Source organism: Tauraco erythrolophus, chromosome 6, assembly GCF_009769465.1.
Source record: "Tauraco erythrolophus isolate bTauEry1 chromosome 6, bTauEry1.pri, whole genome shotgun sequence".
NCBI lineage: Eukaryota > Metazoa > Chordata > Aves > Musophagiformes > Musophagidae > Tauraco > Tauraco erythrolophus.
Window position 1 is genome coordinate 8069095 of NC_141470.1, and position 12917 is coordinate 8082011.

Below are 12917 nucleotides of genomic sequence, written 5' to 3' on the forward strand. Positions count from 1 at the left end.
CTGTGTTATGTGAGAGCGCTTTGATTCATGTACGTAATTGGCTGAATAGGCTTCGTGGGGGCTGGGAGGGTTTTTAGCACTTGTTGGCTTGGGCCTGGTACTGGCATGGCTACAGGGCAGGGAGGTTTTGTGAGCACTCCCTGAAAACCCTAAGGACCCAGGGCTTCGATTCTGAGAGCTGAGCCGATAATGTGATGAATAGGAGGGTAATGAATAGGAAGGGATCACGTGGAACGCTGATTTTGCACAAACTGTTTTGTTTAGAAATGTGGTTTAATGCTACTGGTAAGTTCTTCAATGCAGACAAAGCCCCGCTTTAAAAAAAAACACACTAAAAAAAAACCCCACCAAAAAACCCAAAACCAAACCCCCAAAAACCACAAAACTACAAGCCCCACAATACCCATGAACAGAGTTGGGAAAACAGAATATAAAATTCCAATAGCAGGCTGTGGTGGAGAGTTTGTCTGACCTATCTGAACTATTGTTCCTCATGGTGGCAAACCCTCACTGCTGTGAGCTCTCTGCAGACACATGCCAGGCACTGATTTCTGGCACTTCAAGTGAGAGAAGAGAGACGGCTATTGTTCCTCTCCTCAGTTCAATGACTAGTGAAGTGGTTCCTGTGTATAAATAGCGTAAAGTGCTTTGGGATCCTTCAGGATAAAGGAGGCCTTATGAGCAACAAGAGTATGTTGTTTGATGCGGGAGTTCCCATTGATCGCACAGTGTGTGCCGGTCTCTGGCTTGCCTTCCAGCTCCCAATGGGGACTGGGTGCTTGGAGGGGCTGTTTGCTTTCCTGGTTATTCCCGTCTGGGAGCAGCAGATGAGGGCTTTCTGATCTCAGGATGTGGCTGGCTGCGTGTGTTTTGTTAGGACCGGAAAACTGTATGAAGGGAACAGTGCTAGAGCACGGATACGCACGGTCCCAGGCATGCTCGATCGCTTGCTCTTTCTCTCTCATGCTTTCTTTTCCTCAAGAATCCTGAAGCCAGCCATCACCTCGCCCAGGTTTGACTAACCCCCTCATAAAACACTTCATTTGCAGGTGTGTTTGTAGTGCTGAACACGTAAATCCTTGCTGAGTTTGAAATTTATGCTTGTTTCTATTTATGCTTCGGTAAGTCCCTCCCCTGGGAAGTAAACAGTCTTGAAAAAAACAAGTGGAAGGGCTGAGTGCTCCTCTCCTGAGAGACAGCTCTTGTCTTGAAGAGCAGATGACTCCTTGGGTGTATTAGGCACACATTTCCTCACTGGATACCTGACTCATCGAACTTAGCAGGAGTTAAGGGTCTACATCTCTCTTAGGGGTCTATTCAAAATGCAGCAACTAGAGCCAGGGTGGAAGAAAGGAGGGGTTTGGCAAGTGTCCTGAAGGGTGACAGCAGGACTGATGCGCCTGTGAAGGTGATGCCTAGACCCAGAGGGTGTTGAGGTGAGATTTTCCCGAACTCCCAGATGGGATCTTGCGTATCCTTTCTAAATTCTTCAGAAAGGTGCTCTCCTAGTCGAGAGGTAGGGCCAAGCAGGATCTGCCAAAGAGAGATCTTACTTCTTGTTGAATGTAGGTGGCTTTCTAAGTTGTCTCCACCTCTCCCAGAACCACTGTGCACATAGCTGGTAGGAGCAGCTGATATAGAAAGCATTGCTTTGTATTCCTTACTTCTCAGCAGCCCCTAAAAGGCTCAGTCTGAGATCCTTTTGCCTAGGTACTGGAGAGTCAAGGAAGATGACTCCATGCCCTCAGGAGCAGGCAGTTTAGACAACAGGCAGAAGGAGATAAAGGCAGTTTCCAAGCTGTGGTCTGGAGAATCTCATTCAGCAGTGCCAAATGAGTTCAACTTCCATGTGAAGGGTCAGGGAGGAGGTCTTTGGACCAAAATCTGTTCCGTGTGCCTGCTCCCCACACAAATATAAATGACTGCCTAAGAAGGAGCTTCTTTGCCTCACTGGATGTCTGACTCGTGTTTTGCCTTCTCTCCAGCCCTAAAGGCACAAGCACTTTGACTTTCCAGCACGTTCCAACACGCTGAGATGGAAAGCAATGCGTTCAGCTTTGCATCTTGGGTCAGCGTTCAGCTTTGCATCTTGGATCGACTTTCTCTTCTGGAAGGGCGGAGTGTGAGAGCAGCGTGAATCAGATGAATGAATGGTAGAGCAGAAGGGTGCTCAAGGAGAGTTTGGGCCCAGCCTTGGGACTGAGGATGCTTCAGAGCTATTGATTGCTTTGCAGGTGACTGTGCGCTGCCTGTGCCTTGCCTCCTCTCCCTAGTTCCTCAGAAAGCTCCCTTGTCTGATCTTTGCTTTAATTAATGATTCCAGAACTTTGTTTGGCCTGCTTCTCAGTGGCTCAAGTGCTGGGATTTCCACTGTTTCTCTCAAGAGATGTTTTTGTGGTCTAGAGGCTATGTAGTAATGTGAATCAACAAGTTTCTAGCTCTTAACAGAGTGTTCTTTTTCATAGGGAATGGAAGCAGGGGTGATCCAAACTGATTATAAACGAAGGCGTGTTGCCCATACTATGCTAGGTGAAGACCTGCAGCAACCTCTCCTTGACGAGAATAGGAAGTTAAAATGTTTATGAATTGTGTTAAATTCGATCTGCTAATAAAAAGTAACTTTTTTCTCTCTGGGTGGTTTGTAAACACCCCGTTATCCTTCCCAGGCAAGTCAGGAAGTATTACTGCTTCCATATCCCGATACAGGCAACAGATAAGCGTTTAAGCCTTAGGCTGTGAAGTCAGTTAGCGTCAGGGTGTAGATCAAGGGATCATTAATTCAGTATCCAAACAGACAGGTTAGAGAGGAAGAATTGCTATTCTCTTCCCCTCTCCATCCTGCCGCCTGCAGGGCCAGTGGAAACATTGCAGGGAGAATTGAACCTGCCTGCTGTGGGATGAGGGTGAAATGGCTGAGGATGTGGCACTACAAATGATTGCAAAAAGCTTAGGACCCTCTATCTTAGAAAAGCAGGGGACGGAGGGGATGCTAGAGGCCATTTTCCAGTACAGCAGCCTTATGCAGCCTAACTGCCTCCGCAGAAATGACAAGCCATGGAACAACACGTCAAGGTTAGAGGGTTAGAGGGATGGTGTTTAGGCCCTCAGCCTGTTGCTCTGGGTATGCTGGAGCAATGTGCTGGGTATGCTGGAGCAACACTTGAAGTCTTTACAGAGAGCTAATAGGAGCCAACAGGGAAACACCAGTGAAACACCTCAAAGGAATGAAGGTGTGTTCTTCTAAAAAGGTGACATGGCCAACAGCCCAGCTGAAGTGCCTTGTACCAATGCATGCAGCATGGTTAACAAACAGGAAGAGTTGGAAGCTGGACAAGTAGCACGGCGAGCTGTAGGCAATCTCAAGGAGACTCCTGGAGTGCACTGAAGATAACTTTTTAAGCCAGGTAATAGACAGCCCTACCAGAGGGGATGTGATACTGGCCCTGTTGGTCACCAGCACAAGTGAGCTAATTCACCTGGGAAACTGCCCTCAGGGATGAGGAAGCAGAGCAGAGCTGGCAGATCTTTAAGGACTCTAAGAGCTCTCAAATCCCCATGTGTAAGAAATCAGGAAAGTCAGCTAGAGACCAACATGGATGAGTTGAGACCTGCTGGTCAAACTAAAGGGCAAGAAGGAAATGCACAGGCAGTGGAAGCAGGGACAGGTATCCTGGGAAGAGTACAGGGACATTTCTTGGTTGTACAGGGATGGGATCAGGAAGGCCAAGGCATGGCTGGAGCTGAACTTGGCAAGGGACAGAAAGAAAAATACGAAGGGCTTCTATAAGTATGTCAGCTGGGGGAGCAAAGACTCTCCCACTTTAAGAGAAGATCAGGTTTGAGACCACCTGAGGAACCTGAACACGATGCATCCCAGAGTCTTGAGGGAGTTGCCTGATGTAGTTGCCAAGCCATTCTTCATGATATTTGAAAAGTCATGGCAGTCAGGTGAAGTCCCCAGTGACTGGAAAAAGGGAAACATTGCACCCATTTTAAAAAAAGGTAGAAAGGAGGACCCTGGGAACTACTGACCTGTCAGCCTCACCTCTGTGCCTGGAAAGATCATCACAGAAGCTATGTTAAGGCACGTGGAGGACAGGGAGATGATTCAAGACACCCAGCATGGCTTCAACAAGGACAAGTCTTGCCTGATGAACCTGATGACCTTCTGTGATGGAGTAACTACATCAGCAGACAAGGAGCAAGCTACTGATGTCATCTGTCTGGACTTCTGTAAGGTGTTTGATATGGTCCCACACACAACCTTCTCTCTAAATTGGAGAGAGTTGGATTGGATGGATGAACTGTTTCGTGGATAAGGAATTGTCTGGATGGTTGCATCCAGAGAGTAGTGGTCAACGGCTGAATGCCTGGATGAAGATCACTGATGAATGGTGCCTCTCAGGAGTCCATATTGGAACCAGTGCTGTTTAATATTAATTTCATCAGTGACATGGACAGTGGGATCGAATGCACTCGACAGATTCACAGATGATACCAAGCTGAGTGGTGCAACTCACAAGCCTGAGGGACAGGATGCCATTCAGAGGGACCTGGGCAAACTCAAGAAATGGGCCCATATGAACCCCATGAGGTTCAACAAAACCAAGTGCAAGGTCCTGCAGGTGGATTGGGGCAGCCTCCAGTATCAATACAAGCTAGAGGATGAACAGATTGAAAGCAGCCCTGCAGAGAGGGGCTTGGGAGTCCTGGTGGATGGGGAGCTGTACATGAGCCAGCAATGTGTGCTCACAACCTAGGAAGTCAATTGTATCCTGGGCTGCATGAAAAGAAGTGTGGCCAGGAGGTCAAGGGAGGTGATTCTCCTCCTCTGCTGTGGTGATACCCCACCTGCAGTACTGCGTTCAGCTCTGGGATCCTTGTACAAGAAAGACATGGACCTGTTGAAGCAAGTCCAGAAGAGGGCCACAAAAATGATCAGAGAGAGGGAATACCTCTCCTATGAGGAAAGGCTGAGAGAGTTGGGGTTGTTCAGGCTGGAGAAGAGAAGGTTCTGGGGAGACTTTATCGTGGCCCTTCAATACTTAGAGGGCTGATAAGAAGGATGGGGACAGAGTTTTTAGTGGTGCCTGTAGCAATAGGACAAGGGGTAATGGTTTTAAACTAAAAGAGGGTAAATTCAGACTAACTATAAGGAAGAAATTTTTTACCATAAGGGTGGTGAAACACTGGAAGACGTTGCCCAGAGAGGTGGTAGATGCCCCATTCCTGAGAACATTCAAGGTCAGGTTGGATGGGGCTCTGAGCAGCCTGATCTAGTTGAAGATGTCCCTGCTTATTGCAGGGGTGTTGGACTAGTTGACCTTGAAAGGTCCCTTCAATTATTCCATTCAATAATTCTGTGATAAAGGTAGTAAGGTTGTAGAGAAATAACCCCTGTTAAGTTTGAAAGCACCTTCATTTGGCTTCTTGCTTGCACCTGAGGGAGGTACTGTGCATTTACACTGGGAGGTTGGAGCCTTGCTCTAGGAGGGCTAGCAGTGGCAGATGAATTCAGGGGAGCTGTTTTCCAGCAGAGCCTGCTATGGTGCTTAGGACCTGTGTCTTGATTATCCTTCAACAAGGATAGAGACTGAAGAAAACGGTGACTTCCTAGTGTGCTTTTTCTCTGCAGGGGCCCTGCTCTGGTTGGTGCTCTATATCCTGGGGTTCGTAAGCCCTGGGTGCAGAGGAGGGATGTATGCAAGGAGTTCTGGTGCTGTCTGTCCACCTCTTGCCTCTTCCTGCACAGGTCCCATGGGAGGGCTAGGAGCAATGATCGCTTCAAGGCACTAACACCAGCCAGGGCTTCACACTGCACAGAAGGGTCTTCTTCCTGAGCTTTCTCATGGAGTTACTTTCAGGCCTTCTGCACCAGAATAAGCTGCTGTTATGGTGTGTACACAGCCTTGACAGCATTTACAGGGTGCAGCAGTGAATATAAACCTGTTCTGACAGCTTCCTACCATCAGAAGGTCTTCACACTCCCAACTGCTGCAGTTTAGCTGTCCCCCATTATCCACTGCACACTTCCAGTTTAATCAAGTGCATTCGTAAGGTGTATTCTGAAATCATGCGCTCCCTGTTAAAAGGAGGACTTGCTGGCAAAGCATATTATCAAATATTGATTCTCAGACTAATCTTTGACGTAGTCCATGATTCTCTGCATCTCTCTCCTTTTCTTTTTCAGCTTTCTCCTTTCCTGAATCCAGCAGAGGACCAAAGCCAGTAAGAAGAGAGAGCGTGGAAGAAAGCACTTGAAGGAGACCGAACATTTGCACTGGTGCTGTGAGCTGCTTTGGTGGTGAAAGGTCAGTGTCAAGACTGCTGACCCACGTTGACGATCCGTTTGGGGTGAATGATGGCACTCTGTAAACTGGAGCTCTTCACCGGCGAGCTTTGGAGTTCCTCTCCTGGGAAGGCTTTACTTCATGACTTCTGGCTGCTTTCTGGGCTGTGTGAGGTGTGCTGGCAAGCTGATGAGCAGCTGGAGGCCTTTTCTGCAGATGCTCAGTGGGGCAGATAAAGTGGCAGTGGTAATATTTTCATCTTACAGAGAGTGCACTTAGAAAGGCTGTGCTTTCAAAGGCTGGGGTAGCCTTGCTGGAGAATGAGATCTTCAGTTTGCTGAAGTGGTTATTGTCCCACACCTGCATTGCACATTCTGAGGGGAGGACTCTGCTTTGTTTGCCAAGAGCTGCCTCAGGGCCGGGGTTATCTGGCCCAGCTCGGATAGACTCTGGGGTAGCTGAACCTTGCCCTCCAGGCCAGCAGCGTACCCACTGGGTACATGGGGTGGCTGTACTGGCAGGGGGCTGACCATGTTGGACTGTCAGCCATTTGGGAGCTGCACTTTCATAGCAGCATAGGTGCAGCGGGATTTCCTGCAGCGAGTCTTTCTTGTGTGTGTTGGCAGAGATGTTAAAAGTTACATAACTTCTGGCATACAAGTTATCTATGAAATAGATGTCACTGATGTGTTGGATACCAATTTTCTTGCTATCATTCAAAAATCAATACTTAAAAATAATGATACTTTTAATGGCCTGGAAGCTGTTTCATTTGCTTTGGCGTTGTTTCTTCCAGTCTGTCAGATGCTGCTTTAGGGCAGGTTGTGCAGAAGCAGCCTGCAGGCCTGGCTTCCTTTCCTGTTTAATTAAGTACTGTGGCTCTGCAAGTTGAGGCAAACGTACCAAGCAACGTCTGTGATGACTAAATGAACGTCTAGCCAGCGGGAGTGTGTGTGTGTGTGCGTGCCACGTGCTTTCGGAGCTGCGATGTGGGTGCGTGCCTGTATGTGCCCTTGGGCCTGCAAATGAAAATACAGTGGTCTGATGTGGGATGCCAGAGCAAGTCCTGCCATTGAGATTTCGGGTGGCTCAGTGCAGCAGAACAGCTGATTGTGCAGTGCTTGTGTTCCCAGGTGCTCATCACCCAGAACTGGGGCCAAGCTGTTCAACTTCTGTGCATTCCTGTTGTCCGGTTTGCTAAGAGTTCAGTCTCAGTAGGATGAGAGCCCAATAAAATCAGGCCATGGGATGGTTTCACTTTGGAAGTGACCTCTACCTTGCCTGGCAGTCATGTACTGTATGTTCTTAACCAGCTGGGACATTGTGGCTTGCTGACAGAAACGGCAGATTGAGCTTGATCTCTTTTTCTTTTTTTTTTTCTTTTCTGTTTTTTGAGGTGTTTGTATAGGTGGATCATCCTTTCCTCCTTGCTCTCCATGTAGGTGCTTCACTATTACTTCATTCTCTCATACTTCATTACTAACATCTTGCAACCTTTTGGTGTATTTGAGCCAGCATACCTCATAAATGGTTGCCAAAACCAATTTACCAGACAGTCCTCTCATTGTAAGTCTGGATTTTACTAACCCCAAAAGAGAAGTTCTAGTTCACTGGTCAAAGTAGCCTATGTTGGCAAAAGCACTCTTGAGGCAGTTAAGTTGTGTTGCTCTAGGGCTTTTGCTGATAGAGCAGGAGTTCTTAGTGGAGATCTTACAAGGTAACTGGGTTTAGAGAAAGATGAGGGTCCTGCACGGGGGAGGAAGAGCAGAGGCCAGGGACAGACTAAGGGACTTGCCCAAGACCACTTAGAAAGTCTGTGTCAGAGTGGAGAGTTAGATTCAAGCTGTTCTTGAGTTTCTTGAGTTAATCTTCAAACCGTTATCCCTCCTTTTCATGCACAGGCTCTGTTGCAGAGTTTGTCCTTGTTTTTTTTCTTCCCATCTTCGTGTATTTTGTTTTAGTTAGAGCATTATTCCTCCTTGTCGCTTACCTTGCAGTCTGTGTAGGCATAGTAGTAACGTGTTGATTTCTGGCACATTACATAAAAATACTTCTCATGGTATGACTAAACTTCACAGCCTGCATCCCAGGATTGTTTGCTTGAATTTACCTTGCTGATGACGCTACTGTCATTTGGACCAAGCGAACTTTGTTGTGGAAGTGCGTTTGGTCTTCTGACCACTTTTTCAATTAGCAAAGCGCTTCCCATTATGAAGCTCATGTCTAATTAATACATTTTTCTGAATTTGTAAATACGCCCCTGTGGCATAGCTCACCATTTTCTGTCCACTGGAGAGCTCATCCGTAATTATTGATGTGATTCAGAATAGATCTTTGGCTCAGTGTTTTAAAATAGAATATAACCGTGTGTGTTAATTAATGCTGCTTGTTCTTGTCTGGTTTCAAGAGTGATTTGTGTCACTTCTGTGGCTCTGCTATAAAGATGACTGAAGCCAAGAGACCCTGGTCGCATCAGTGAATTCTGGATGAGGCCTCCCATGTTGATCCTCGTGCTGTGGCGCAGATCAACACCTCTGTGCTTTTTGAGACCATGAGGCTTGGAGGTCCAAAGTGTCCAAAGTCACCCTTAGCCTGCAAGGCAGATTGACTCACCTCTCTGCTGCCTGGGTGCTTTGAAAAAGGTGTTTCACCAGTGTCTCCTGCCCTGACTTGCTTTCCCTGAAGGCCAGCATAGCTCCCTAAAGCATGACCGAGTCTTTGCAGGCAATGGGAGGTGGCAGGCCACTCTGGGTGAGACAAGGAGCATAAACACATGACTTCTAAAAAGAGGGTCTGGGGAGAGCTGCCTTTCCCTGAATAGCTCACTGGGTGAGTCATTAAGCATGCAGAGGCAGCCAGTGCCATCAGCTCTGCTCCTGGCTAGGAAGGATAGAATAGAATCATAGAATGGTTTAGGTTGGAAGGGACCTTGAAGAGCATCAGGTCCAATCATTAACCTAACTCTGCCAAGTCCACCACTAAACCGTGTCCCTAAGCACCACATCTACACATCTTTTAAATACCTCCAGGAATGGTGACTCAACCACTTCCCTGGGCAGGAGACAAACAGGAGACAGCCCTGATTGCTTTCTGATTCATGGCCTGCCATCCCTGCGTGAATCACTGTGCTCTATAAACCTGCAGCTGTTTCCTGCCAGCTTTCTGGAAGCAGACAGATCCTCTCCTCCCAGCTGTGACGCTGAGCTGCCTGAAAGGCCTGTATGCCATGCTCCGTGGAGCAGGACCTGCAGTCTTGAGGGGAATTTCAGGCTCTCTGTTATCTGAGTGCAAGTATGGTTTTGGCTGTGTGTCTGCCCAGTCGTCACCCAGAACGAGATGCAGCTTGGTCTAGGATTGATGAGCTCTCAGATCAGAAGGAGGGACAAGTTAGCAACCATTGCTAGGGCCCAGCACCTGCTGTGTGATGGTATGTGGAAATACCTGTAGTGGCATTTTTTTGGCAGGGGACATGCTTTGAGGGGAAGGGGGAAAAGTTCCTGAAATCCTCTGGAACAAAAGGAGAACTGGGCCAAAGAGCCGGCCCCAGGACAGTAAGTATTGTTACTGTCCCCTGGCTACCAGTGGTTCGAACCAGGGTCAGTCTCGGCAAACCTGCGGTGCATTTTCCTCTACGTATGGCCCTGATGTTAGCAGGAGTAGGCAAAAATCCAAGCACAGCCCTTGGATTCTGTCACTGGAGGGCATCTCTTGGGTCTGGGCTGTTTTGGGTTGTGCAGGCATGTGGCTGTGGGAGCCTGCCTCACTGCTGCTGTTCCTGTTCTGTGGCTGAATGAGGCCTCTGGGAGCTGTAAATCTGTCACCTTCCCTGAACGTTGCCTGCGCCGGCATCTTCTCGTTGAGAATTTACGAGTCCGTTCAGCACGTACAATGCCACCAGCATCCACTCCTCCCTGCTGCCCGGGGCTGTTTTGTGCTGCAACACGGTAATTAATCTGAGCGTTGCTGGAGGTTCTGATCTCTTCTGAAGATAACATAACTCTGAAGAATTATTCTCCTTTATATATGCCACCATCTCAGGGCTGCTCCGTTTGCCAGTGAAACAGCTTTCTGCCACCAGCTGTTGTTTCCAGATGTTATTCTTGAGAAAAATGTTTTCTTGTGAAATGGTGAGGGGGGACAGGCATGGGTGGGACTTCTGGCATGTTCTCAACTTTGCCTTCCCTCAGTTTCATTTATTGGTTTCTAAAGCACAGGCCTGGCTGAGGTTTTTGAGTGGGCTGGCGTGAAGTGAAAGGAAACAGTTCCCTGCAAATAAAATGCAGTTATGCTGCAGGATGGACAGCTGCTGCTCCCAGCCTTGGCTCATCTGGCTCTAAAGCCAGATGTTAGCAATGTAGCAACAAAGGTAATACTGACCGATTGAGCCCACCTGGTAGCCACTTGGTTACCCATTGCTTGCCTTCTTTACTGTCAGGTGCTTTGCAGTGGGCTTGCTGAGGTAGGTGAGTATCTGTACTGCGTGACAGGGTTGCAGCTGCACTGGGTCCCTGGGGGAAGCTTGTGTCACTTGGAAGAAGTTTTGTAATCTAAGTGAGCATGAATTCCATCCCTTGCCTGCCTGCTTCCAGGGAAATTGCTGGTTTAGGAAAGCATTTTGCTCCAATATGGATGCAAGATGTTTGCATCGTTCCCTGCTGGCTGGTAGGAGAGGAAAGGGATGATTTTTGAGTTGAGTGCAGGAGAGGAGGTCTGGATTTGGTTGCATTTCTGCAAATTGCTTCACAAAGATGATGCTGACAGTGATGCTCTGGGCAGTGCTTTTGTCCTGTCTGTCCAGTCAGGCAGTGGGGAGAATATTTTTTTTGAGAGGTTCAGACCTCCTGTCATTAACAGGAGACAGCGAAGTGACAAGGAGCTGCACTTGCTGCAGGCCTGCTTGTGAGAAACCTGCTCAAGAGCATAGCAGATCTGTAACACCACACTGGGACTGACCCACAATAAGCTCCCATTTGTTATGTATCTGCAGTGGCGTTTTATGCTGTCAGATCATCTGAAGCCAGTGGTTATGTTTCTACTGCTTAGTAGCTGGGCCAGCTGCCCTAGGAGACAGCTAGCCAGTGAGAAGGACCATGAGAAGCAAGCAGAGTGAAGAGGAGAATTAATTACTCCAGCATATTACTGGGATTCAAAAAGGATAGGGCATTCGAGTGGATAAGTAGTACATTCCCAGTTACAGTTGTAAAGATTAAAAATACCCAGACTTGGAGAGGGATCTATTTAAGGCAGTTGTAACTAATGCTGGTGAGGAAAGCATATTCTTTGGAGACAGATCATTCCAGAAATGTCAAATATAAAGGTTTCTGTTGTTGCCTTCAGAAGCAACAGTTATGGGCTGCTGTCAGGAGCCTGATACTGGGATTTTCTGGACAACAGACCTGGGATTTCATTTATTTTAGTTCAAATAGGAAGAAGTGAGCATGAGCTGTACTGAAGTTCCCTCACCGTAACATTGATCACAGTTCATGGTTTTGGCTTGACCACTCACACAACAGTAGTTCTGATCCCTCCACTGCAAGTCTTGACCTGAAGGAAAATTGGTCTCCAGAAGTGACAACAGATTGCGGAGAGAAAAGGAGGATGAAGGCAGTACAAGAAAGCCACATACTGGTACCATCTGTCTCCCCTCCCTTTTGCACTGTGCAAGGTCTCGTGCTGTGTAGGTCACCCAGATGGATACAAGAACTCTATCTCAGCAAGCCCTATCTGGCATCCCTGGAGTCACCCAAATGGCTTACTCACTGGCTTACTTCAGCAAAAGGTCAGAAGTGTGAGTTCTTGCAGGAGGAGACTGGTAATGCTGGCCGTTTGGGAGAGGATGCGATGACTGACTGACTCAAGCTTTTCTTTTTTTTTTTTCTTTTTTTCAGGAACTTGCTGAGCCAGAAAGATGCGTGAGTATACTGAAAAGAAGGAAACATGTGGGACCATCTGTCTCAAGTATCTGCTCTTCATTTTCAACTTTTTTTTCTGGGTAAGAAGCTTCAGTCTATTTCAGAGGCACTGAGATGGCACTGCAGTTTTGGTCTCAGGGGTGCAGAAAACTTGGGCTTGATGAAGTCTTTGGCAAAAAGCGCTGACATCAGTAGGACACAGATTTCATCCTGTGGGGTGAAATACCGTCCCTCGGGCTTGCCCGCCCAGGCTGCAGAAGTTATGGTTTGACACTGCGGTCTCTGGCTGTTTCTAGGTCGTGTTGCTAAGTACAGAGAGCCTAAAAACATGCTATGTCTCTTCTTTGTTTTTTTCACCTGGCTTGCTTTTTCAGGGAGCCTGAGTACTCCACTGTCTTGCCATTCCTTCTCTCAAAATGGCAGAGGGAGTCCTGGCAGTGGATTGGGACAGCTAGAGCAAGGATAGCAAACACCTTCTTGCAGCTGGGTCCACAATGGAGCTTCCTAGACTCATGCTTTTCATCAGAAAGTTACTGATGCCAAAGGATTGTTTTTTCCTTTACTGCCTGGGACAGAGCATTGGAGTGTCCAGGCCAGACTTTTAAGGAAAACTGTCTAAGCTTACTAGAAGCTGCATAAAACCCTCCAGAAACACAAGGCTTGCAAAGAGAGAAGGGACTGCTAGGAGTCTGGTTGGCTTCTCCATGTTCATTTG

General features: G+C 47.7%; 1 protein-coding gene across 3 annotated transcripts in view; it reads left to right on the top strand.

The window, feature by feature from the left end:
* CD151 (CD151 molecule (Raph blood group)) overlaps positions 1-12917 on the top strand; it is a 39553-nt gene that overhangs the window by 11126 nt on the left and 15510 nt on the right. For all 3 annotated transcript variants that reach the window (XM_086613063.1, XM_086613061.1, XM_086613062.1), the window contains exons 2-3: positions 6191-6311; positions 12179-12282. In XM_086613063.1, the coding sequence (XP_086469189.1) occupies positions 12199-12282 (84 nt within the window). In that variant the 5' untranslated portion in view covers positions 6191-6311; positions 12179-12198. The remainder of the gene's footprint in view (positions 1-6190; positions 6312-12178; positions 12283-12917) is intronic.